This window comes from Nansenia antarctica (assembly GCF_963989245.1).
Source record: "Nansenia antarctica genome assembly, chromosome: 8".
Classification (NCBI taxonomy): domain Eukaryota; kingdom Metazoa; phylum Chordata; class Actinopteri; order Argentiniformes; family Microstomatidae; genus Nansenia; species Nansenia antarctica.
In genome coordinates this window covers 48,163,817-48,191,652 of record NC_137678.1, presented here as the reverse complement: position 1 = coordinate 48,191,652, position 27,836 = coordinate 48,163,817, and the positions used below count along the sequence as shown (strand labels likewise).

Below are 27,836 nucleotides of genomic sequence, written 5' to 3'. Positions count from 1 at the left end.
TCAGTCGCACATCTCCTCTGGGATCTCGTGGGGGTTGAGGATACCCGGCACGGACATCTGCAGCTTGTGTTTCTCCTCCTGCGCCTGGCGCAGTGACGACTCCCGCTCCTCCAGGAACAGGTCTGTGGTGTCCTCACCTGCAAACTCCTACAGAGAGGGGGTGTGTGTGTGTGGGAGGGGGACGCGTATCAGTGTACTGTGCATGAGAGAGAGACAGAGAGACCCCTGGCCCTGCACTCGAACAGTTATTTATAGAAACCATACCTCAGCATCCAACCATCTTAGCTCACTAAGGAAAACAACTTCTATCCATCTATCCCTTCCCTTTAATGTAGGCTTATGGCGCTGCTTGATTGGGGGGGGAAAACATTGAGTTACCTTCACTTAGTCTTTTGAGACTTATTTTGTTTAGAAAGGGGATCCATTCATTAAAACATGTCTAAAACACTTGATTTATGTCACACTGGGATGCCTACTTTAATTTTGAGGTAACTATTAGTTACTTCCAGGCTCTATAATCCACTTCTGAATTTGAATGTTGAATTGTGACGTCATCAAAGGTGGTCTTAAAAAGGGACTCTCACCTTAATCTGGACCAGGAAGTCTCTAAGGTGCTCCTTGAAGGCAGGAATATCCTGGTTTAGGCTGAACAGCCCGGTTACAAACACCTTCACCTGGGCACTGAAGGAAGGGACACATAACATTATGAGACAACATACTATTGGCTGGCATAAACATCATCAACAACACAGCAAATACACAGAAGACACTCGAAACCTAAGTTAGGAAAAAAGAGAATGTTAAAACTCACTCCTGTAAGTGGGAGAAGGCTGTTTTGAGCAGGTTGGCCACGTACTCCTGGATGAACACCTGGTTGTTGACAGGGCTGGAGGGGTTGAGGGTGGTGTTGATCTTACCCTCCTCCACCAGGTTGAACATGTAGGCCAGAATGGACGCGTGCATGGTCAGGCCTGGAAGACACGAGCACAGAACCGTACGGAGTCGTGAAAAAGAGACATGGCAGACGGCAGAAACCCAATGACACTGGCTTGAGTTACATGAACACTGTGTTTTCATTACTCTGTCCAGCCCGGAGGCTAAAATGTTGTGATGCTTTGGTAATGTAACACTAATGTAAGACTGATATAGGTGGTGCAGGACATGGGAGGGTCAGTGGACTTGGGGAGTTGGCAAAAACACGCAACATGACGTTGATGTTCAATAGGCAAAAAATTAAATAGACTCATTTGATCATACTAGGCAGCAGTTGAGGTATCTCTCATACCACCAGTACATCCTCTATTAATATGTGGAAGCAGGCCTTGTGTATATTCTCGCATTACTATATTCTGTGAGATATATTCCCTAAAACATTGACCAATGTTGCATACATCCATCACCTCCACTCTCTGTGGCAGTGACTGTATGTATGCACACGCTCACCAGCAGTGTGTGACGTGTCTGTGACTACAGAGAAGATGTGCTGCAGGATGTCACAGAAGTAGGTCTGGTAGAAGCTCTGGGCCGCCGCCTCCTCCTGGCCCACGTTCTGCAGCAGCGTGTACAGGACCTGCAGACCTGGGAGGAGACACGCAACACACACACTTACTACACACGCAACACACACACTTACTAAAGAGGGACCGTACTGGCTGATCTGGACTCCCCAACCACACGTACAGTACATATCGTGACACGTTCTAGTCTTTTGGTCCGCATATCAGCAACCAATCAAAATGTTCCGACTTTTCTTTTGAAACACGGAACTACGTTTCAACTTGTCGAGATTCTCGACACAAACTCGCTAGTCAAGCCAAAATACTGCAACAACGCAATGGATTCGGAGAGTAATTCCCACTGCTACCTAGTTAACTAGTTTTACATTGTTAGCAGGCTCACAAAACAAGCTGTGTTAGTTGACTAGCGATGTGTCATTGATTTTCAACAACCACGCGGAAATGTATTCAAGTTTTATTTCGATCAGATCCCGATATGCGGACCAAAGCATTAGAATGTGACACGTATGACACAATGTTGGTTTAACTTATCCTCACCCGTGTCAGCCACATTCCGCATGGTGTGTTTAAAGGCCCAGATGATGGAATCCAACACCAGTTTAAACTGGGCAGGTGGGATCGCCAGGAATGCTGGAAAGCAGTGGGAGTTGACGGCCTGCAGCAGGTAGATGAAGTGCGTCCTGTGCTCAGGGTACTCCTCAAAGTCCTGGAAAAACCATGAAAGACAAGGCAAAGGGACATACTGTACAGATGAGACCCAGGTACATAAGCAACAGACTTCGGCGTTGAGTTTGTAAAACATTTTCCTACCCTCAATCACCACCTACGTGCATTCCTCACTCGGTAACTTTATTTTTGAACTTTTAAACATCCCACCCAAAACAGGCGGCCTCGATCACCATTCAAAGCCGTCAGCTAGATTCTCAAACGGGGTGTGTAATGTGGAATAGGGATTCATGCTCTGTATTCCATTTCTATATGCAACGTTGTGAACATTTTGCCTAACTGAACGCACCCCATGGCAACATGTTAAAACTTATCCCATGTTAACGTGATCATACTCACTTTATTGATCATGTTGAGGGTGCATTCGAAAACAGCATCAAAGATCTGGGGGATCTCCCCTGTGATGTGGCCGCCTAGTTTATTGACGATGGTCGCCATGGTGCTGAGGACCTCAGGTTCTCTGGCGGCAGGGACGTTTCGCTGGTAGTCGATCAGAACCGCATCCAACAGTGGCGGGACAAACTTCTCTCCCACCTAGAATGCCCCGGAAAACATTGGATTGGAACAGATCAACACGACTACACTGAAGAGCATTCCTAACAGGTTGTTTTAGGACAGGCTTTGTGGGTTTAAGTCTCCAACACTAATGTCTCTGAGACTATTACACCAGGGTTTACAGTCTTATGGACCCACACTGTGTACACTGGATTTCAGTCCAGCTGAAGATCATTTAGACTCTAATGAGTGTATATACTTGGTTGACAATGGAGTAATACCACTTTATATTTGGGATTATAATAGGGTAAACGCTGCACTGAGCTCATAAATTAGTTATAAGCCTAACCTTCAAAAATCAATGAGCCGGTTTCCCAGATTGCATTTGTTCTCTAGAGGGGGCATCTAGGCAAGGGCTCACAGCCATTATGAATGAATGAATGAATGGTCTTTATTGTCATTGCTATAGTACAGGTACCAAACAACGAAATTTAGGAGGGGTGGCTCCCCCGATGCTAGGAAAGAAAAAAAAAAAAAAAACTATAAGAACACAAGAAGGGAAGGAGCTGGTTTACATAAATAAAGGCTATGTACACTATCCACTATACTATACTGTACAGATAGACGACTAGGGTTGTCATATTGCACATAGTGTTATTGCACATTCATTTGAAGTGTCGCAGTTTGCAGGCTAGAAATGTACATATTTGTGCCTCAGCACTACACTTTTTTTTTTTTCTTTTTTCCAGTCCATTATAGGTGACCCCGGCAATTAGGGGTTTAGTGCCTTGCTCAGGGACACGCTGCGAGCTGCCGACTTTGCGATCATTAGTTGCCAGCTCTACCAGTTGAGCCACAGCCCCCCCCCCCCCCCCAAAAAAAAGCAACCACAATGGAGATATCCCATTGAAAGACTGATTCAGTCCAGGACTTTGGGTCAGGAAAGCTATCCTAATGGAAATATCATTCATTAAAAATTCCATTTGAATAGCAGGAAATCAAACAGATGATTTGTGCGACTAATAGGTCAGGAGGGTTTATAAGACAATAGTGCTGAAGACAACGGTGTCTTGCATCACTGCCGAAAATCACAGCATAGCATGGCATGTGTGTAACAGTTCAGGCATGGTTTCCTGTTTGATCTAAAAATAAGGTCGATTTTCATTGAAACATCTGTGTTTTTCATGGATGTTTGGAGTAGAAATATCGGTGTGCAGCTTCTCACCATCTGTGGATCGTTTGATCGGCTAACCCAGCCCGATATCAGTTTCAGCGTCTCTCGTTTCACCGTCCTCATACTCCTTATCAAGGGCTGTTTGGTCACCATCTCTCCTACGACAAGAGACACACACACACTAATGTTATATATTGAACGTGTTCTTTTTGAGCTAGGTGAGCCACTGTAGTTAGATGAGAAAGGCCTTATAGGTAATGAAGTGTTCCCCTGTCAGAGGAGTACGTGGTGCCATGTCTGTACACCGGCGTTTGTTTCTCTAAAGCTCTATGTTGTTACCAAACGTTTTCTCTGCCCCCATTCCTATTTGGGAATTATACGTCTAAAAGGGTTTAGACATAACAACTAGGGCTGTCACATCGTGTTACTCTCTGCAGAGTGGAGGCCAAATATTGCCAAATACAGCCAAAATATTGTGAATTCTTAAGACGCATATGAAAAAGTGTTCATTAATTTTGATGAGGAAAATAAAAGAGAAAATACAATAAAAAGCTAACAGGTTCCAGGTGTTGGAACATATTTTTGGGGAAAATGTGACCACCATAAAACACACACACACACACACTTCAGTTTGACAGTGCTGTATACTGTATATGCACGCACGCACGTGCACACACACACACACACACACACACTTCAGTTTGACAGTGCTGTATACTATATACGCACACACACACACACACACACACACACACACACACACACACACACACACACACACACACACACACACACACCGTTGGTCTGAATTGATTGATTGAAAACCTTTATTGTCCCCAATGGGGAAATTTTGTTGTCAAACAGCTCAGTTAGGGCAGACAGAAAACATTCAATAAAATACATAAAACAGTGGAGGCTCAATAAGTAAAAAGTTCCAAGTTCCAAAGTTCCAGCTCCAGGTCTCCCCCACCCTGCAGGGCCTGGTTGTAGAGTCGGAGTGCAGCTGGAACAAAGGACTGTCCAAATCTTTTTGTACTTTGACGGGGGAGAACAAATCTGTGGCTGAACTTGCTCCTCATCCCCGCCAGCTCGCAGTACATCGGGTGGGAGGGATTGGCCAGCATGGCCGCCAGTTTTTTCCCCATCCTCTGAATGGCAGCTGAGATGTTTTCGCTCAGACACTTGTAGACGTTGAGCATGTCCAGGTAGATGCGGTCCAGCTGAATGACGAAGGGGTGGCCCACGGCCTTGCAGGCTCTCACTTTGGTCTTCAGGATGCTGCCCAGCTGTTTCACCGTTTCTGGGTCCTTCAGGATGTCCACATTCTATCATGGTGGGAATGGGTACATTAGTACATTTATTTTCAAATTGAAAAGGAGTGGCGTAAAGTCACCCAACAGCAATGTGAAAGACTGGTGTAGAGCATGCCAAGACGCATGAAAGCTGTGATTGAAAATGCAGGGTTATTCCACCAAATACTGATTTCTGAACTCTTCTAAGTTAAAACATTAGTATCGTGTCGTTTAAAAAAGAATATGAACTTTGAAAAAAAAATAAAAAATCTGTCGGGCTCTATATCCAGTATAGAACATAGCTGGTCTGTGTCTCACCTTGGTGGCCTGTTGGATGATGCTGTCCCACACCTGGTTGGGTAGCAGCATGTACTTCTCTATCAGGTGCTCCTGGACCGCCTGGTCCGTCTGAGCCCCGATCATGTAGCCTACCGCCTCATAGAACGTGAGAACCTGGAGACACCGACGACCACACACCACACACACAACATGAACATAGAGAGGACAACGGTTAGCACAACAACTCATCTAGGAATCATGAACAGACACTGAAATACTTTTTTGTTCACTAGCAAGTCTTTATCTCGTTTTATTTCTATCATTTTATATTCGTTATTTGGAACAGGTGTGTTGGTCAAAAGCCTGCTAACCTAAAAGCTACCCAGGACAGCTGATGAACCCTACATGAGTCCATCTGTGTCTAGGCTGAAGCTGACCTGTTGTGGTTGGAGGTCACAGATGATGGTGTTGATGTTGTTGAGGATCTCGTCGATGAAGGGCATCACCTCGCCCACCTGCACCTGGACAAAGTGTCGCCTGCACTTCTGAGCGATCTTGATGAACGTGTCGCACGCCATGTCTTGTACACAGTCATGGGTCACTTGAGGAGGGAGAATAAATAAGAAACAGAAAAAGAGACTGAGACAGCACTAACACACAATCTAAAAACCCGATACCCTCTTCCTCACTAACACCAACGACCAGATGCAGTGGTTTCCTCACAGTACATGAACTCAAACAGCTTGTTGACCACGGTTTTGAGGAACTTCCAGTGGGCTCTGAGAAATCGAGGATACTGGCCAAAGATGTACATGATGTTGGAGGCTATGATGGCCTTGTTGTCCTGCCATCTCTTCTGTTCATACAGCCCCAGTAGATCCTGTGAGACACACACACAGACGAGTGGTTAACAAAGCGGTCCAATTTCCCACGAATCAAGCAGTATCGGGTCTAATTGTTATTTGGATTGCTTTCTTTTTCAAAATTGCTTTCTAAAAAATGTGTTAAACATAGGGATGGGAACCGATAACCGGTTCCGTTGAGAACCGGTTCCAAATTGTTTGATGCATTGGAATCGTATGCCTCAGAGGTTATTGATTCCTCTTATCGATGCCGGCATGTTTTGCGCGTGCGCTCACAGTTGCTCATTACAAAAACGTGTGCGTCATGATGACGTCAAACTCTTTTTTTTAATTAATGTTCAAATATTATACACTGTGTTCAGAGACGCGAGATAATAAAACAGCTGCGTTAACTCTGAAAACCTGTGTTGTTGTAGTGCCTGATAAGACATTTTATTTATTGAGAAGACATTTACTTTTACTTTTGTGACATAATTTGCACCACAGCTAGCCCCTCCTCATCACAGATGTGGACAGGAAATAACTGTGATTGGCTTGAACCCTACCTGAGGGCGGGACTGATTACCTGTGTATAAAAATCCATGTTTCTTCTCTGTCTGGACTTTTTCTGAGAATGATTTGACTGATGTCATGCTTGTAAACTATTCTCCTTTTGCATAAGACAATTAAATACCGTTTCTATACAATTTGAAGAAACCAGGCTACCTTTCTCTATTTTCTATTTAGATACTTAAATATTTCCCTAACAGTTGTCCTACTTTTTTTTTTCTACCCAGAAAATGTATCAGGAATCGATCAAGAATTGAACGGATAAGCAGAATTGATAATAGGGTATCAATAGCACCTTATCTATTCCAATCCCTAGTTGTACACATAAAGATATATCTTTATCTTTTACATTGAAAAACATATGTAAATTTAAGTTATTATTAAATGCAGTGTTATTTTGTTAAATGCATAGTACAATAAAGTGCAAACTTAATCAAGCACACATCAAATACTAAGTAGCCGATTTGCCATATTAATCCAGGTCTGAAATTGAGCCACATTAAAGCCTATTTAATCTCCACAGTGCCCTATAAACCCCTCCCCATCGTCCCTACCTTGATAACAGTGAGGAGGAACCTCTTCTCATCCTCCTCATGCATGGCTCCACTAATAGATCCTATAGCCCAGCACAACGTGTTGAGGTTCTTCCATGACCACTCTGTCCCGTTGGGAGCATGCCTATGTTCCCCGGGTCCTATGTTCCCCGGGTCCTATGTTCCCCTGTTCCGCACTTCCGAAAAAGGGTTCTATGTTCCCCGCTTCCGAAAAAGGGTTCTATGTTCCCCGCTTCCGAAAAAGGGTCCTATGTTCCCCGCCCGCCGTTGTGTCAAGCGACCTCATGTGTCGTTATGTGGTACTGCATGAGAGTTTGATTTTTTTTTTTTTTTTTTTTTTTTTTGGGGGGGGGTCTTAAGATGACTTGGAAATAATGAAGAACACAATGAATGTCATAGTATTGTCTCAGCATTTTATATAACTCCCTAGATAGATCATTTTCGAGATGGAATTGAAAATCTTATATTCCTAAAAGAACACCAGTGATATATATATATATATATACACATTATTAAATATTTTTTCTATATTTTTGTCAAACGAAATCAAATAAATACAGTAGAGATATCAATCCAAAATATAGGCTTTTATTGCAACCAACAACAACAACAAAAAAACTATGTTTGTGCAAACATGGTGTTTGTTTCCAAGACCAAGCATCAAAATGCCAACCTATGGGACAATACTGTACATCCCATTGGCAGGACGTCACGTAACAGCGCAGTGTGTCTCTAGGTTACAGTGTCACATATCCCATAATATAATCCCTAAGTAACTAGCCAGTTTTCGTAGCACAGTGAGTGACGTCTTCGAAATCGAAAACACAGGCTATAGTGAGACGCGCGTCAAAAAAGGCTCACAGGCGGAAACTACATCCCGAACGATAGTTCCTCCCTAGGAAATATTAGTTCCCACTTCACACGAGATAGATAGATTAGATAGTTTGACTGTGTGATAGATAGATAATTTGATATTTTGAAAGTGTGATCGATCGATAGTTTGATTGTGTGATAGATAACTTGATATTTTGAAAGTGTGATAGATAAATCGATATATCAATAAAGAAAAGAGTGTAAAAAGAAACAACTTGCATTGCTGTCATGCTAGCGTAGTGGTTAAAGCTGCGGACTGGAGTTCCAAAGGTTGCGAGTTCGAGACTTGACTAAGTCATTCATTTTTTTTTTTTTTTACATTTAACCGAAGATTTCATGCAAATGTTTCAAACACCATTGTAATCGTGTCAGTTCTTGTAAATTAGCCTGCACCATAATTTTATAGCCTACAATACTTTTTTAGATGAGATTTTAGATTAGATTCAGACAACGAAATGCAGTAAAAAGTGCGCCTGAAGAGGGATTCGAACCACTGATATAAAATGACGATTAAATCCTATGGCAGCAGTCAATACCACTAGGCCATTGTGGCGATATGACGGTTTGTAGCCTGCTGCGGATATCACCACAGTAGTAATATTCATTTATTAAAATATGAACATATAACAATAACTGGGGCTAGTATGACCTACGCATTTAATCGGTCAGCAATTTCTTGCCAAACCATTTCCCTCGCCTTGTTAATTGCGGCAGTATTGCACTATTTTACATCTTATTTTTCCGTCTTCATAAAAATCAATAATTCGGAATGCTGCGCAAATGTAGTACCCCTGCAGAGTGGAGTATCTTCATTTCGACAGATCGACACTTCAGGGCTTTTTATGTCTGCGTGCACGCGCCCATATCGAAGATTTGTAAGCCTGTCTTCTGTGAACACTGATGACACAAGGCTGATCCTCGTTCGAGGAATCACCTGAGGCTTGATTTCCAATCTCGAGTTCCCTGAGCGCCGCTATACTGATCCACCTTTAGTGGAATGACCCGCTGATTAGTCACTTTTACAACGAGGTATGACTTGTAAGGATCATGCATTTGTGGAATGAGCAACACAGCTAAACGTGTGGGTAGCGGCCCAACATTTGCAATTGTATGCATGGATTAAAGAAATTTTTTTTCTATATTTTGGTCAAACGGAATCAAATAAATACAGTAGAGATATCAATCCAAAATATAGGCTTTTATTGCAACCAACAACAACAAAAAAAAAACAATGTTTGTGCAAACATGGTGTTTGTTTCCAAGACCAAGCATCAAAATGCCAACCTGAGACAATACTGTACATCCCATTGGCAGGACGTCACGTAACAGCGCAGTGTGTCTCTAGGTTACAGTGTCACATATCCCATAATATAATCCCTAAGTAACTAGCCAGTATCCGTAGCACATAGAGTGTGACACATCCTCTTGCACACATCAAATCCTCGGGGGATCCTGGCATACAGAGATGTAGTCTCTTTCACTCTAGTGTTTTAGTAGTCAGGCACTAATAAGGAGAGGCCTACTGTTTCACTGCTGAAACCTGGTAATCCTGACACATGAGCTCTAGTGCAATTATCAGTCCTAACTCTGGCATCACATATATTGTAATAATAACTATATGGCTTACTAAGTAAACAGGTCCATATAAACTGGAAAGGTACAGACATCTTTCAATAACAAAACTATGGTACAGCAATAACTTGGCAAAAACAAATGAAAGAGCTAAATAACATGTAAACAATGGCATACATGATGGCGTAAACAATGGCGTACAGCTTATTCTAACTAATAATAACAATAATAATAATAACAATAACACAATTAGGCCAATAACAATAATAATAACAACAACATAGGCCAAAGTGCTATCAAAATAAATGTGGAAATCTAGCCCATACGGACGCTACGGCTGACAGCCCTCCAGTACGAAGCCAGATCTCTGTGGCCCTGCATGTACTGTCCTTTCAGCCTCAGTAGACGGGCCTCCAACTCCCTCCACTTCCGTCTCCTTGTTGGGGGAGCGTGGCCTCTGTCTGCCATCCCCAGTTTACCCTCTGCAAGCGTTTGCTGATCCTTCAGGTGCCGAAGGAATTTCCAAAGTGAAGGATGGCGCACTTGGACAGCATCGTTCAGAGTACGATGATAAGCTAGAACAAAAATACAGAATTATAACTTATTAGCCTATTAATGGCCTATTAATGTGCAAACTGGTTCTACATCTGCAGGCTGATCTACTAACGGTGTGCAGTGAGGATTGTTGATCTTTCCAATGTAGAAGATAGCGGGCCTTATTTGAAGTATATCTCAACTTCCCCTGTGTGTGAACTTCAATTAGTATTCGTTATTTGGGATCTTAGTAAATCAGGCCCTAAATGTTATTAGTTTGGCATGAACATTTTGACATTGAACATTTTCCCCTCTGTGTCTCCTCCTTTCACAATTTTAAATCCTTTCTTAATCCTTTCTCAATCACGGTGCCCGCCCATGATTGGACTGATGTTATGTCCATCATCATTAGCGCGCCTGTACGTGGCAACTCGTCCACCTGTTTAAAGAGCCCTCCTGTCCTCTGCTGTGTTTGATGTTTCGTTAATTTTTGTTTCGGCTCATAGTTAAACCTCGATATACGCACAGGCCCAGAGGTGATAGGATAAGAATGAATTAACCCATAATTAGCAGACAATATTATATTAACAATATAAAATAATTAACTTAATACTTCAGATTTAGTTATTAGATGAAATTATATTTTTTTTGTTCAGATCTGTCATTGTTACACTTACATTCAACATGATTATTGGTCCTTTGCTCCATGTTTCTCTCGAACACATTCCACATCGCTGGTGGGAAGGCCGCTCCAGGATGGACATATGTGTTACGAACATACGCAAGGAAGTCTTGTAACTCAGGGTGGTTCATCAGGGCACGCCTGGTGTTTCTGTGGTTGAGGAGAAGATCAAAATTGATCTGGACCAGAGGCAGAGGCAGGTGTCCTAAGGCCATCACCTTGAGATGAGATGAGATGAGATGAGATGAGAGATGAGATAACGTTTATTGCCATTTATGCATACACATTAAGCATACACATATAGGAATTTGATTTGGCGTTACAGTAAGAGCATTTCTAAATGCAATGCAAACAAAACAACACAGGACAGACAGCAGTGCAGACAGAACACAACAAACCTTGCGGATGACTGCTGCCAGTGGATGGTCATGACGGAATGGACCAGCCAATCCAAGTGCCTGTACCCTCTTCCACAAGGCTTGGTTGAAATGGAAGTAGCATCCTCCGATTCTGGCTTGTGGCAACTCCGTTTCAAGAGCAGTTTTCAGCGCTTGCTCAAAGTCACAGATGACTTTACGCGGACGCCAAAGGTGGTGGGTGATTCTCCTGAGTGACGTTTTGACACACTGGAACACTTGTCGGTAGTGTCCAATTGTACGTTGCTCCATGAGGACATGTACAAGGGGGACAACGAAGCCATGAATGTCCCCGAGTATAGTAAATACTTGGTTGTATGGGCGTGGGCACGACTTGAATGTAGCATCCATGTATAATGTCCTGCAGTGTCGCAGCTGTCTCAGGTTGTCCTCTGTGGAAAACACTGCTATGCCCCACTCACTGTCTTGGTGCAGGAGGAAATGGTCTCTGCTCCATGTCTCAGCCCATTGACCGTCGATCCTTACATCATCAACGGTAGCTGGGACGGGAGGGATTACTGCAGCTCTGGCTCTGGCCATAACAGACCTAACTGAGGAGAATCTTTGAGGAGGTTGCCCGCGACCTCCACGCTGGATGGGACGGCCCCGCTGTAGACCTACGCACTCAGCATCGTAAATGCGCTTGATTGGTACTGTGGGTTCTCTCACCACCTCTCCAGTAATCACTTGGCGAAATTGCGCATTGTTCACCATTTGTGTATCGGGGGCATGCACATGTTCGCGGACCTCCCGAACTTCTATGTTGGGATTGACCCCCTCTACATCAAAGATGTTTGTAACCAGAACTGTCCGGCAGTCTTCTCTCCAACACCGCCACCGAATATTCTGTAAATTTGTGCGGTGTTTCTGGTACCTAAAGTTATCCAGAACTAATATTTTCCCCCCTCGGTCTCCAGTAATTATTTGAGCCATTGTCACTACGCATGTGTTCCCAACATACCGGTATGTGAGGAAGTCTTGTAACTCAAGCTCAATTACAATTGACCTTAAAACAATTGATAGGGGGTGTTACGCCCTCTGGTGACTCGGAGAAGAAGGGCGCAACAGAGACACACTAAATATCAGAGTGCAACATTGTCCCCTGACACATACAAGTATATTATATCAATGTGTGTCTATGCAGTATCAATAGCATCTAATTTAGATTTTTTATTTTAGTTGTTTATCTAAAGAAAATAATATTTTAAAATAATGAATTATCTAAAACAATACATTAAACAATCTAAATGATATGCTACATTTAGCATATCATGCTACAATGATATGTACATTTCAAGCCTGCAAACTGCGACACTTTAAATGAATGTGCAATAACACTATGTGCAATATGACAACCCTAGGGTACATAAGGTTGCCGAGAATAGGAAATGTTAGAATAGGTATAGCATAGCATAGAGTACAGCACAGTGTTTTATTTGTACAGTATAGTATAGTGGATAGTGTACATAGCCTTTATTTATGTAAACCAGTACTATATCAATGACAATAAAGACCATTCATTGATTCATTCATTCATATTATCAATAGCATACCCCTTTTATAATTAGCATACTGAATTTCATTCTCAGATTTGATATAAAGACTATCAGAGTTGGGTCATTTGTGAAGACATTAATGTGTGAATAGAGCAGATTAATGTCTGAATAGAGCAGATTAATGTATGAATAGAGCAGATTAATGTCTGAATAGAGCAGATTAATGTCTGAATAGAGCAGATTAATGTATGAATAGAGCAGATTAATGTGTGAATAGAGCAGATTAATGTGTGAATAGAGCAGATTAATGTCTGAATAGAGCAGATTAATGTATGAATAGAGCAGATTAATGTCTGAATAGAGCAGATTAATGTCTGAATAGAGCAGATTAATGTCTGAATAGTGTCGTGTTTCGTAATGTAAACGCGTGAGACAACTGTTAACTATATATCACGTACTTTATTAACCATCCAGTTCCACCATTCATTCCACTCTGCCCGCTTTCCCACTGTGCATGCTCTCCCCTCTATCCCCAACTCATTCCCATTGGTCTACAGCATAAGCGTCACACCATATATTTATTATCCTTATGTTCTAACTAACATAACACCACAAATAGAGCAGATTAATGTCTGAATAGAGCAGATTAATGTCTGAATAGAGCAGATTAATGTATGAATAGAGCAGATTAATGTTTGTCCATCAACGTCGAATTCTGACGTCTGCCGTGTGAGACCAGGGGCCTCATTCATAAAGAAATACTTGAACGTCATCTTTGACTTTCACGTAAGCACATTTTTCTAAACGGACGTGAGCATTATTTATAAAACGGGCTGAGATGGTTTAAAGTTGCGTACGTGCTTCCTTCTATAAATACCAAACATACTTGGAATTGAACGCAGGTGAATGAGGTTTGTATTAACGCCCTGTGATAGAGGCTCAATTATAGCGGCTGAATGAAGCCAAGTGCTATAATATAATATAATACAGACAGACAATACTGACAATATTATATACTGTCTGTATTATATTATATTATAGCACTTGGCTTCATTCAGCCGCTATTTGAGCCGCTATCACAGGGCGTTAATACTATATTATATAGGCGTGCGTCTGGAAGGGGAGAGGGCAGTAATACCACGTTCATTGATAAAATGACATAAGGGATGGAAAGGGGGGATGGCAGTTTTAGAAGGGGGATGATTTGGACTGTTTTTATTTCAGGGGGGATGCCATTCCCCCTCATCCCGACTCAACTCGAAATCCAGTATCATTTAGCGCGTGGCCGGGCAAGGCATAGGCATGTTGAAGAGAGATAGACAGCTCCGTAGGGATATAAAGAAAGACTGAAATACAATCATAAACATTAGTTCCCTTTCAATCTTGAATTAAACTCATTTTCTCGGCTGATAACAACATCGTTAATTTTATTACGAGCCACTTGCATGAATTACAATAGGCAACGTTTTTCCAGTGCAGCTCACATGCCTGTAATAACTCCGCATAACCAGTAGGTAATGTACGTAAGCAAGTTGAATACTCGACGTCGAGCTACGATCGTTTCCACGATCAAATTGACTCACGTTGACATTTTATAAATCACTACGTTGACGTGGTTTTCTACGTACGACACGGGTAAGATCAACATTTGATCTAAGCACCCGTTATGAATGAGGCCCCAGGCTGATTAGAGTTAGTAGATTTGTGACAGCCCCCCAGTGTGTCTGAATTGGAGTCCTAGTATACTGTACTTCCAAATGGTTTAGCATGGGGGGTCAGGTTCAGTACTAGATTTGGGCCGAGGTCCAATAGTGTCCTACCTACAAAAGGTTTTGTACATATAATCATTTTGTTCATATAATAATGTTGTACACATAGTAATCCACAGTATGATTATGTATTTGTGTATGTTGTTTAAAAAAAAAAAAAAAAAACCTAACAGTATAATTATGTATTTGTGTATGTTGTAAAAAAAAAAAAAAAAAAAAAAAAAAAAAAAACATGCAGTACTACATAACGACACCTGGGGTCGCTTGACACAACGGCAGGCGGGGAATATACGGAAGCGGGGAACATAGAACCCTTTTTCGGAAGCGGGGAACATAGAACCCTTTTTCGGAAGTTTTCGGAAGAGGGGAACATAGAACCCTTTTTTTTTTTTTTGCTAAGAAACAGGGGAACATAGGACCCGGGGAACATAGGACCCGGGGAACATAGGGATGACCCCGTCCCGTTGACCTGGTTATGCAGCTTCTCTGTCATGATTCGTTCTGTGTCTGCATAGTCCAGATGGGTCAGGTACACTGGAACATTGAGGGTTAGGGTTAGAGGTCAATAGAATACTGGACACCCTCCACCATGGTGGGCTGCTTAGGAGATACTCCCAAAGACGGAAGGAGGCAATGATGAAGAGATTCAGTCAGAATACAGTAATGGATTTGTGGAGATGAATGTGCACGCACACACGCACACCACACATACGCCACACACACACACACACACACACACACACACACACACACACACCGAGAGTCTCTCTCATGTTCTTGTAGAGGTTGATGGAATCTGTGTCCTTCATGAACTCTCTGACCACTTCCCCCTGGTCGTTCTCTACTACGAGGACCTCCTCTGGCTTGGCCATCCGACTCACCATCAGCGTACGCACCTGTTACGGGGGATTACAAATTGTCAACACACACACACACACGGCATGTGGCAACTCACACATACGCTGACTACATGCCAACGCACACACAAACCCTGATCACTTGACCGGCCACACGCACACAGCGTGCGCCGTTGGCTACGTGTGTGTGTGTGTTCACACATTTTTAACTGTACTAAAAGTAACTCCATGGATATGATGTCACCATGCGTTCCCCCACACTGCAATCTGTATGAAATGGGAGCCTTACTGTTAGGGCTTTCACACCGGCAAAGAACCGTGCCGGTTCGCGTTCGCAAACCAAGTCTGGAACCGGCCGGCGCGTTCAGACCGAAGCTCAATTGGTTCGGAACCTGAAAAGTTGGTTCGCAGCGGGCACCAAAAAATAGTGGTTCTCAAGTGAACCAAAAACGCGAACCGTGACGTCGTCAGAGGGTGTGTCATATTCTAGGCTGCAGAGACCAGCAAGGAGGAAGTAGACCAAATGTAATCTAATCTAAATCTAATCATTAGTGATCCAAAACAATATCAAAAGTGTCATTATTCTCTCTATCTTCCTCACATGCTCAGCAAACACACACACGCACACCCGCGCGGACATGCGCGAACGCGAATTTCGTAAGCCATTTCTATTCCAGTAACGGAGCAGCTGATTAGTAAAAGAACGCGTGTAGAAAGTGTCTTTTGTTTTGTTTCATAGAAAATAGTGTTTATTTCAGATACTGTAGTGGAAGATATTATCTTCATTTCCAGTGAAGTAACTGCCATCTAGTTGTGAAATGTTTGTTTATCCCGCCCCTTCATCACCCAGCGTTGATAACGCGGATGGTTCAGGTTACACTGGTATGAACGCGGGCTCGTTCGCCAGACAGCACCAAGGAACGCGAACGCGAACCGGCACGGTTCTTTGCCGGTGTGAAAGCCCTACCAGTGTTCCGTAGGCTTCCATTTAGTACAGATTGCACTTGGTCATGGTGACATCATATCCATGAAGTTTTCAAAGTGAAATTCCAACTGCCTTTCATATTCCATTGCTTATTCAGTTACGTTTTTTTCTTTTTTCTTTTTATGTATTGAACACAGTTAAACATGTGAGCCGTCCCCACAACTTATTGAGACACAGAATTTGTTCCAGAAATGGTGGTGTATCTGAATAATTAATACTCATTCATCAAATAAAGAAGAATCCAAGCATCCATATCATCTGATGCATGTATAATCATGTATAATCTGTCTATGTCGTTGTCTGATGTTATGCTTTGTGGTTTTTGTATTCTGCCTAGGGACTACATTTTTATTGACGCGTTGATGTGTGAAATGTTGATTAATGTGCACTTTTCCTGTCAACAAAATTGCTAAATGAATTAATAGATAAATGCCTCTGGCAGTTTGGACAGGCGGAGTTGTATATTTTGAGCAAGTAATTTCACACACACTGACACTACGGTGCATGTATAGGCTACATGGATCTTTCCTCACCTTGGAGAGCACGGGAAGGTAGAGCTGTCTGCGGGGCAGGACGTCAAAGTGCTGGCTGCCTGAGAGCAGCGGGGAGGTGGAGGTGGAGAAGGGGCTCTCTCTGTAGAGCTCGGCTGCCAGGTGGTTCCAGTACTCCAGGCAGATCTTGAAGATCTCCGTCTCCTCCACCTCCGACACCAGCAGCATGTAGTGCAGGGCCTGGGGGATGGAAAACATGGACATTTGCAGTTAAACGCAAAGAAGTCAATGGACTCGGATGAGAGTTTGACCACGTTCAGATAACGAAGAAATGTAAAGTGTAAACACAGGTATTGGTTATGTATCACATAAGTAGGTATAAACAATCTTAAACAATTCCATCATGTCGCTAAAGGACAATCCAGGCTTATTTCGATAAATGTCGCGAGATTTCCTCTCACCTCCATAAGAGTCTCTCGGAGGTTCAGTCTCTTCTCAATGAGCTGGCCGTGCTCTTTGAGGAAGGTGCAGAGAAACAGGCTGAGGTTCTGGATGAAGTTCTGCTCGTCGTCTTTCCCATTGGAGTAGGCCAGCCGCATGTTGGTGTTCATGGGAAGCATCTAGGGGAGAGAGACACGGAGGATCTCAACACCCAAGACATTTGTGTTTAACTAGCCCACAAACAAGTGTGTGTTTGACTGTGTGTGGGTCTTTAACACTAGGACAGCCGTGCCTGTTTCACCTACTCTTAAGGCTGCCTCGGGGGTCATGACCGTAGTCTTTAGAATGGGAAGCTGTGCCTCTTGTAAATTAGCCTGCCTCCTACACAGCAAAACTGCTAAATATACTATACTAGTTTATCCTGATGTGATTTCGAAAATGTAAGGATACTGGGTGGTAGAACGCACATATCTAGGAAAAGTCATGAAAGGAGGGTCCTGAAATTTGATCGAGTGCAAAGGTATACATTTGTCTTTTTACTCACTTGGTCAAATGACCCCATCCATGGCTGTTCTAGTGTTAACTATTTGAGGGAAATCACTGTGTGTGTGTGTGTGTGTGTGTGTGCCCACCTGTTTGAGCTGACACATAGTGAGGGTGAAGAGAGTGACGAACTGCTCCTCGTACTGGCTGACGCTCACGCCGGCGATCTCCGTCAGGCCCTTCAGTGTCATGTTGCGGAACATTGGCACGTTCAGGAACTACAGGAGAGCAAAGTGAAACGGGTATTTATTTTATTTATTTAACTTTATTTAGCCATGTTAATGTTGGACAGGTAAACACTATGGTTATAGCTCAACCTTGCCGTTTGAGAGGCTACCTGCAATTCTTGCTGCAGTGGTTACCAATATTTGGTATTACATATCATATCATATATTATTATATTGATATATGAATTATTAAATGCAATAATGGAGCACTTTGAGCTGCAACGTTTGCAGGAAAAGCGCTATACAAATAAAAAGTTATTATTATTATTATTATTATTATTATTATTATTATTATTATTATTATCAGATAGAGACAGTTGGCAGGGGACCAGTTTGGAACTAGGCAGTGACCATTAACTGGTGTCTGTATGTGAGTGTGTGTATGAGGCCTATGGGGGTACCTTGTACACAAGTGTGCTGATGAGTTTGGTTTCAAATATATATCCCAGAGGAATCCAGTTGAGAAATCGCAGGAGGGTCTCCAGAGTGGAATGGACCAGCGGGGCATTCTGAGAGTTTTCCTGGTAACAAAACATAGTTAACGGCCGACCAAAGACAAGGGGAGATCAGTGTAAATGATCTGTTGTTGCAAAACACTGGGAAGGGGCTTCACCTACCATAACAAACTGGCAGAGCTGGAAAATGTGGGAGAATTCGTTGCACATGCTAAAAGAAAGAGGAAACCATAAAGTTGACAAAAGGACCATGGGAACTCTTTATGATAGTGGGCTCATGGGAAAGCGTGATCGGCGAGGAAATCATCAAACACATCGTTGGACAGATTACAATGCAATGGGTTATTCACACTTCAGCCGGACTGTTCTAACCATTTGCCCTGTTCACATCTGAACGTTCTACCATAGACTTCTGCACACCACTAAATGTCAGTCTCTCTTCAAATCAGGTTAGATCATACACTGTTTTTTCTCTCTCAATGGGTTGCCTCGTAACCAATCAGGTTACTAGTGTACAGGTGCCCAGATATGTGAGGTGACATCTATGTGAGGTCCATATATATTCGCCTTAAGGGTGTGTACGGGGCAGTAGTAGCAGCACACCTGTCTTTGAGGTGCTTGGCCTTGACCTGGGTCATCTGGCCGCTGGAGAAGTCGAAGACCTCCTCGCTGAGCAGTTTGAGGATGATCATGTTGTTCTGGCACAGGCTCTCGCTGGTGCGGCTGGCGCCCACGATGTCGCTGATGAAGGTGGGCCAGTGCTTCGGCCACTCCTGCTTCAGGATCTGAGCGTGGTGGAGGGGAGGAGGGGTCAGAACACACAGCCCGATGTCAAGCTTAGGGGATACACACATGTACAGGATGTACAGGCACACATACACACGTGTAAAGTCAGACCATAGACCAACCATAGATGATCTGTCCAGAGACCAAAACAACGTCAGCAAAAACATTTAGGGACACAGTCAGTGGCTGGCTTTCCACAGTGGGAAAATGCATTTTCGATGGCGCTTACTCAGTACCTATTCAGTGCTTAAACCTCAGACTTTTTAGCTTCTTCTACCCCCCTGGTGCTTATGAGGCCAAACAGGGTTTTGCTGGGAAACACAGCAAACCTTCTTGCGACAGCATGTATGGATGTGCCATCCTGGAGGAGCTGGACTACCTGTGCAACCTGAATGGGCTGCAGGTAGCGCCTCGTGCTACCAGTAGTGCCAAGGGCACTAAAATGCAAAACTAGAGAAAAATCAGTCAGGAAGGAGAAGGAGAGAGAAATGGTCTGTGGCCACCACCTGCAAAATAATGTCCTTTTTGGGGGTTGTCTTGCTGTTGCCTCTCCTGTCTACCTGTTGTCGCTTTCATTTGCACCAAAGCAGGTGAGATTGATTAACAATCGTTTACGCTTCCTAACTGGACAGATCGATATCCCAGAAGTTTAATTGACTGTGAAAATTGAATTCATTTCCTATATTCTTGAGATCTAATTGCCCCCTCCCACACCTCAAAATTCTTACCTGAACAAGGATCATGTTCAGCTTTCCGATGTACACTTTTTCTTTCTGAAACACAAATCAGACTATCATCTAACATAGGCATAAACCTTAAGTAATGCTGTAAAAATGACAATGTTACAGATGTCATTAACAGTATGTCTCTGCTTGCTTACAGTCATTGTGAATGTAGATGCAAACCTAATTTAACTAGGTCTCTAATGAGCCTGATGTATGCTGGCTGTATCCTTCGTACTTTAAGACATTAATTCAAAACATAGAGACATATGATTGTAACTTTCCTTGATCTCCCAAAATCATAACAGATACATTTGGCATTACTCACCTCAACATTTGTTGCATCTGACGAAGTCTTGATAATAAGACCAACCACATCCCTGCCAGCAGAAAGAACAAGACGTGCCTTCATAGAGGGCTGCCTGGACCATCCCTTCATAGAGGGCTGCCTGGAAAACAACTATTGTGTCCATCTACAAATAACACCACCTTCTGGTCCAGTGCACATAGGTGAACCCTGAACAGATCATCTAGCATGGTGAAGAGGCAGTTAGCAGAGTGTTTTCCTCTCTCTAATCCAGTTTGCAGTCATGCATGCTGCAGATAGTCTTAACCCTGTGTTAACGCTGTGTGGCTTTGGAGTGGTTGAAGCTGCAAAGAGCTGTCTATGCCAGTTGCTTTACTGTCTGTGGAACTACTGATTACATACAAAGTAGAATACAGTAAAAGGTGCATTAAAGAGGCCCAATCATTTCTAATTGATGGACAATACATTGATGGCTACATATGCTGGCTACATTTTGACTTAGACAGATTATAACAACAGACAATAATCTATACAATATATTATATATATATATATATATATATATGCAGCAAATTTGTTGGCCGCCCAAAAAATGATGATAATGTTATCATTGGTGTCTGCCATGTTTACATTTTGTATAGACTTTTAACTGACCGTTCGTAAATTAACTGAAATCAGAGTGCTCAGAAATCAGCAGTGAGGTACAACTCTAAGGTAAGAGGGGAAAATGACATGCACTGCATTGGGTTTGCCACTTGAACAAACGTCAGGCATCTACAGTAAAGTGGGAAGTCACAGGTCAATGAGAAAATACATTGTAGGGGGGAACATGAACATGACTAACTTGATTAGTTCTATTTTTGTTGTCACATAAAAGAAAAACATCCAATTCCAATTCCATTTCAGGAGTCTTATCAAAAGCCAGAGGTACAGCTCTTTCAAACCTTTTGTGTGATTCTTTTCCATCTGTCTTTTGTCTATGTCCAGATCACAGATCTATTTCCCTGATCTCCATCGCAGTGAGAGCATTACTGGGTAAGGAGAAATAGCAGCAAACAACAAATCAGTTTACCGAAAAAAGGAATGTCAGCCTAAGTAGTCAGGGAGAAAACATGGAATTATACACTTTCGTTGAACATGTCGGTTTATCATATCGACAGTAATTAATACAACAAAAAAACCTGGAAGGTATAGAGTTATAACAAACTTACTTTTTTAAGATTTTCAAAACAATTGGCTAATTGTCCGTTCTGTACTGCTGTCAGTTGACATACTCTACATAGGACTATAGACGCTAGTCACAGTGGATGGAGCTTTGGCTGCGTGAGGACAGACAGAGCTTCTATGATTAAGTGGCTCTTCTATGTCAACAATTGAGGAAACAAATAGATAATCTACCAAGATGCCCAGCCCTTACCAAGATCTAAAAGACCTCTAAACAAACAGAGCAGATAGATACTGCAAACCAAGTGTTTGCAAGTTTACCTTAGGATGCTACACTAGACTTAACGTCTTTGCAATCCCAAAACAGCAGTTTAGGTCTTTTCCTCGTGTAAAGAAGTGCCAGGGTGCAGAATACAACCTTTCTGCAGTGGTGAATACAACCCAGCCAAGCAGAAAACCACCCGGCATGCTTAGCAGGGGACACCACTCAACTTGGCAACCGCACGATGGGCAGTAAAAGGAGTGTGTCTCTGGCACAATTAAGGCTTTTCACAGTGTCAACAGCAATATTCCAAAGGAGGTCTGAATGAATCTGCCCATAGTTTTTCCAACTATGAGCAAGTACACATCGCTCAATGTCATCATGGTCAACTCACACATCTAAAGGGATATTTTCACTCTTGTTTTCAGTCTTTTTAAAAAAAAAAATATGACAGAAATAGTAGAGATTATGACAGGAACGACGGGTGAGAGAGAGAGAAGGGATGATTGTTTTCAGTCTTGAGCAGGTAGAAGCCAGGTGGGTGAGCACAGCTTACCTTCGCACTGATTTCGGGGCAGAATCTTCCATCGCGTTTTGATAACCGTTTCCAGAATCTGCAGAGCATAGTACTGTAATGCATAACATACAGTCACACTCTCTCGCCTTAACTAAGGCTACAGCATTAATTTACATTAAACTATTGTCAGAAGTTGACGAAATGACTTCAGTTGTGAACAACAGCAAATAAAGAGTCGAATATTATTATTATTATTATTATTATTAGTAGTAGTAGTAGTAGTAGTAATGTTTACTTTTTGCGCCAGATGATGCAGCGCGAGCTGATCGTATTTCGCGGTAGCGCTCCTTGGGTGCGTTCGTGCATTTGCTCTGAGAGCGCCGGAACGCACACTGGGTTCAACGTCATAAACGGACCAAGTAATTTGATTGGACAACAGGCATTCCATGAGTGCTGATCAGATTTCCAGAGCGTATTTACGAACGCACCCCTTGTTGTTCAGCGAGTGTCCTCGCGAGGGAGCAGGAACTGTGCAGCACACAAGCTCAATAGCGGCTCGCCGGCTGAGGTAAAACTGTTTGTGACTTTAGTTTAGATAATATTATAGTATATATATTATATTGTCTCATGTCAGTGGTGTCAATATTTACCAGAACACATAACAGCTTGTGAAGGAGCATTTAAAGCTCAGTAAGGCAACAATTTCAAAGGTTTATTGACAAGTGCCATTCTCCTCAGCTAGGTAAGTTCATGCAGCTATCCTAGCCAGCAACTTTTCAGTTTGTGGCTAACCACCAAGTTTAACTAACTAACTATTTCCTTTCGCTTCTAGATTATTTGCGGGACAATAAAGGCTTGACAGTATTCCAGTTATTATGGCGAAAGTGACAAGGAAATTCACGGTGACCCACAAGTATCACCGCAGACGCCGGCCGTATCCTGTCAGAACCATGACGACCCGCAGCCAGTGTCGTCAGGTTCGGGCCAGCGACTGTTTCTTTGAGCGGCTGGCCCCCGAGGTCTTTGACATGATCCTGGACAGACTCTCTGGTGGGTTCTGTTTGCTTTGGACATTTTTCAGGATGGGTGAATTATGATTATTTAGATGAGACATATCTATGAGGCTGAACTATTCTGATTGAAGCCGTTACCAGGGGCAGGGTACTAAATGGTCTTACATATGTATAGCTCCAATGACGTGCATCTGAATTAATGAGATGTTTCTCCCTGCCTCATTGTTTGTTGTGGTAAAGTGTTGCAGATCAGTGTGTTGAGCATGGTGTCCAAGGCCATCAGTCGCTACATCATGGGCTATGTCTCCACTCAGACCTGGAGGAAGAGGACCATCGTACAGGGGTGTCATCACTCCACCGAGGTGTCCTCACTAGAACACTACACATCGCTGGGTGAGAGGCTCCTCAACAGCTTTATTTGATTAATTTACCTTTATTTTACTTAGTTGGTTGGCCAAGAACACACATGTTTATAATAAACAAATATTCAGAGCCACATTATTTCTGCTGTAATTCTTTATCAGGTAGATAGACCAAAGTATTATTTCTATCTCCTTTCATAGGGGGTCCGATGAGGAAAGCAAGTGGTCCTGGTTGGCAAATATAGTCACTATGTTACATTCTTGTTGTTTTTGCTCATTGTTTTAGGTTTATTGTTCAAGAGATGTACCCTCTTGCTGCCAACAAAGGATAGGCTAACGTTCATATATAGCAAGTTTTCACAGGTAAGACAGAGAGGTGAGGGAGGACAGATGAGGCAATGTTTAGCTGTGTGTGCTCTACAAACATTCTCACATTTCTAAACAAACCAAACAGTTGACAACATTGAATAGATTGTTATTTTCTAGTTAACCTTACTTAGACTAACACAGTTGTTACCTCCCACTCAGGTTCCTTGCTTCATGATGGAAGAGTGCATTCAATCAGTGCAATGCCAAGGCTTCTCCAGCTATGGAGCGTTTCTACAGGTGAGAGCCTAGTTACAAAGAACATCAGACAATTTAATATCAAAGGCTGAATCCTGTATTGAGATGGTTAATGTTTGACTGACAGACATTGATAGCCGGCTGGAATGAGCTGGAGTGTCACAGAGTTTTCAACTTCCTGTGCGACTTCACAAATCTACCGCAGAAAATCATGTCAGTGGTCACAGGAAAGCCAGGTGAGTGTCTGTCCCTATAAGAGAGAGAGAGAGAGAGAGAGAGAGAGAGAGAGAGAGAGAGAGAGAGAGAGAGAGAGAGAGAGAGAAACAGAAAGGCTAATTGAAAGAGTGTGAGAGACGTGAGTGATCCGTATGTCTTTTTTCTCCCTCAGGTTCATGTCAGCTGTTGGAGCAACAGATCCGTCTGTTCTGCAGACAGGTTCTGTTGGACCCCTGGAAGAACCGCAAGCACACTCTGTTCTGGCTGACCCGCATCCTGAAACCCTGGCCCATTGTCAGCCAAGCCCGGCTGCTGTTCATCCTCTACGGACCACTGCTACCAGACGGTGAGAGGGACAACATGGGCCTTCTCGGTTTCTACCTTAAAAAAACTGGTTGCACTTTTGTACAGTATATAAATCACTTGTTAGTAATTACATGGTGAAATTCTAATGTTAATAATAACAAATGAAATGCTTGTTTTTTGGTTGGCCAGAGTTGCAAGGCAAAGTGTATGTGTAGTGTAAGGGAATGTTCTTTCCAGGTTCGCTAGGCTGGCAGGAGCAGCTGCGTGCTGGGGTGGCCCAGCGGGACCTGGCCAAGGCTCTCATCCTGCTAAACAGCGACCTGGAAGCCAAAGATTGGACCACCGACACCATAATGGCCATCCTGGAGGAGCTCATAGGTAACTGCAGTAGCCCAGAGGACTTGGCAACTTTTAATGATTATATTTTACACACCCAGGAATGGTAGACAAACCTTTTACACTATTTTGTCTGTATACTGTATATGTGTGGTGGCCTGGGAAAACCCGTCGGATGTCGCTGGCGTTCGTTCGTGGCAAAGAGCAAATATAGATGGAAATCGCGATTTTGGCGATTTTGATATTATGTGGTATTCTAGTACTTTGAACTCCATACTACATTATGGTGAATAAACATTTTAAGAAAACAAAAGAGAAAGTACTTATTTTGATGTTTTTGTGGCGGGTAGTTTGCTAGCGAAACAACATCACGTTGAACGTGTCTCATTCTCAGTTAAGCAACGCACGCACACATGAGCGAAAGGAGAGACGATACTTCCACCTGTGTTATTGCCAGTTTACTGATGCTCACAATAAGCATAAAGTAATAAAATCTTAACTAGAAGACACACAATTGGATCTGTCCCTCGCATACCGACGAGGCGAGCAGACTACCACCGCATCACAAGCAGACAAACGAGACCGGCCGATCTGCATAGGCTCCTCCCCCGACCCGGAGGAGAAAGGGGAGGATTTCTCCCCTTTCACTTTTTTTGACATGCTACATTAAAATGCTCATAACTTTTTAAAATAAAGGGCTATCTCAGTCATTCAACCAGTTATGAATAGCTACTATACTTCTAATTTATGGAAATATTAAAAAATGAAAATGTCAAAATGCCACCATGTGAAGGGTTTTCCCAGGCCACCACACATATACTGTATGTCTGGTCAGTCCACACGTACAGTATGTACCATTACCATAGGATTATAGATTTCACTAAGCAAATGGTGCGATGATGACTGATGTATAGATGATTCACTTACCTTAAGCCTGGTACACATATAAGGATTTTCTGATTATCTGAGAAGGACCCCACACATGAAGATAAAAAAATCATGGATTGAACAGTCTTGATCGTATTGTGTGTGGTGTGCTCCAATATACAACCACATGCATAAAGATCTGTCCTCCGACAGTCTGGAGTCTCGCGTGAACAGGGTAGTAGTACCCTGACTGACCTGTAGAGGCAGCCATGTGCTACAGGGAAAATAAAGTGCAGAAGAACGAAAAGAAGAAGACGCGTCAGTCAGCTGGCTTCTTGAGTGGCTACATTCCATTCCACGTCACAATCGGACTTGGGAGTTGTCAGTTTTGACCACAGACAATAAGACTTTTGATCGTAAATATTGAACACGTTTAATATTTACGATCATCGGCCCCGACCATTTTCCGAGCAGATTGTCGGGAGAAATTGACTCTTAACACACCTCACACCACAGAATAATCTTGTAGGATAATCTTTAGAGCCATCCGATAATCAGGGGTTTGCTGTCCTTGGTCGGAAGGGGGGAAATTGGGCCAAAATCGCCCAGATTATCTTTATGTGTGTACCGGGCATGCGATAAATGTACTTCGCTTGTAAGTCGCTTTGGATAAAGGCGTCTGCTAAATGTCAAAAATGTTAATGTAAAGTGTGAATGCTGTGTGTATGAATGACAGTTGTTTTGTTTTGTGCTGGTTCTGTTGGCCTCCAGTCCTCCCCCAGGCATGGCACATGGAGAATGTGGCTCGTCTGTTGTTCCTGTGTGGGAACAGCGTGTGCTGCAGCGTGCTGACCAGCAAGGCCCTCAATGGACGCCTGTTTGAGATCTCACGACTCATTGTGTACCTCGTACTGGTCAGTCACTGCTGCTAAATAACTTTATTATCTGCTCTAGGGTTCCGGTATCTTTTAACCTAAGAGACACATTTCCCCCATGTTGTGCCCACTTATCGGAAGGTACTGCCTGAACCGGCCTGAGCTACTGACATTTCTGGTTCCCCCTCTCAGGTGTGTGAGAAGGACGGGGAGTCCATGAACTGGTCCGTCAAGATGGTGCAGCAGGTGTGTGAGGTGTTCTCCTCCTCTGCTGACAAGTGGTCCTTCATCCAGGCCGTGGAAAACATGTTCTCAGAGGTTGCCATGGAGATGTACGAGATTATGGTGGCTGGTGAGTTGTTATAGGCACTAAGACTATCGTATCAGATCAGGGTCCAGATTCCTTCAAGCTTTGTAGCACTAAAATAATCTTAAAGTTAAGGGCATATTATTTGGGAACACATTAATAGAAAAACAGTGAAAATAAGTAGACATATGCGGATTTCTAACTGTCAATGATCTTGTCACAGATAACGATCAAGAAGACTTTGAGATCTTCCAGAGCCTCTGCAGCCTCCTCAACGCCAGTGCTCACTTCCACACTGTGATTCTCTACAACATTCTGTAGTATTACTTTCTTTCACAACAAACCGGATGTTCTGTCTTTGATTGTAATCTTTGAGAATATATACATTTTTTTGTTATGTCTTTTATATATTTATCTATATCTATCTATATATCTATATATT

The 27,836-nt window shown here is 42.8% G+C and overlaps 1 protein-coding gene and 1 pseudogene across 2 annotated transcripts; one reads left to right on the top strand and one right to left on the bottom strand.

Annotated features, from left to right (window-relative positions):
• Positions 1-23,500, bottom strand: LOC308164325 (exportin-1-like; annotated as a pseudogene). The gene is made up of 25 exons: positions 23,469-23,500; positions 22,844-22,919; positions 22,581-22,660; positions 20,627-20,678; positions 20,305-20,349; positions 19,394-19,575; positions 18,953-19,001; positions 18,737-18,856; positions 18,198-18,326; positions 17,586-17,744; positions 17,167-17,364; positions 15,549-15,687; positions 15,236-15,325; positions 7,450-7,553; positions 6,207-6,363; positions 5,921-6,084; positions 5,523-5,657; positions 5,054-5,237; positions 3,964-4,070; positions 2,583-2,777; positions 2,055-2,223; positions 1,444-1,578; positions 812-971; positions 585-681; positions 1-147 (listed from the first exon to the last, which is right to left on the bottom strand). The product of its transcript is annotated as an exportin-1-like (transcript).
• LOC308164324 (F-box only protein 47-like) lies at positions 23,499-27,715 on the top strand (the record flags this gene model as incomplete). The annotated part of the gene is made up of 10 exons (XM_080538444.1): positions 23,499-23,598; positions 23,802-23,954; positions 24,210-24,286; positions 24,452-24,529; positions 24,615-24,723; positions 24,876-25,049; positions 25,247-25,387; positions 26,984-27,126; positions 27,280-27,439; positions 27,618-27,715. 10 exons carry the CDS (start codon positions 23,499-23,501, stop codon positions 27,713-27,715), a joined length of 1,233 nt encoding a protein of 410 aa, XP_080394570.1.
• Between the last annotated feature and the right edge of the window lie 121 nt (positions 27,716-27,836).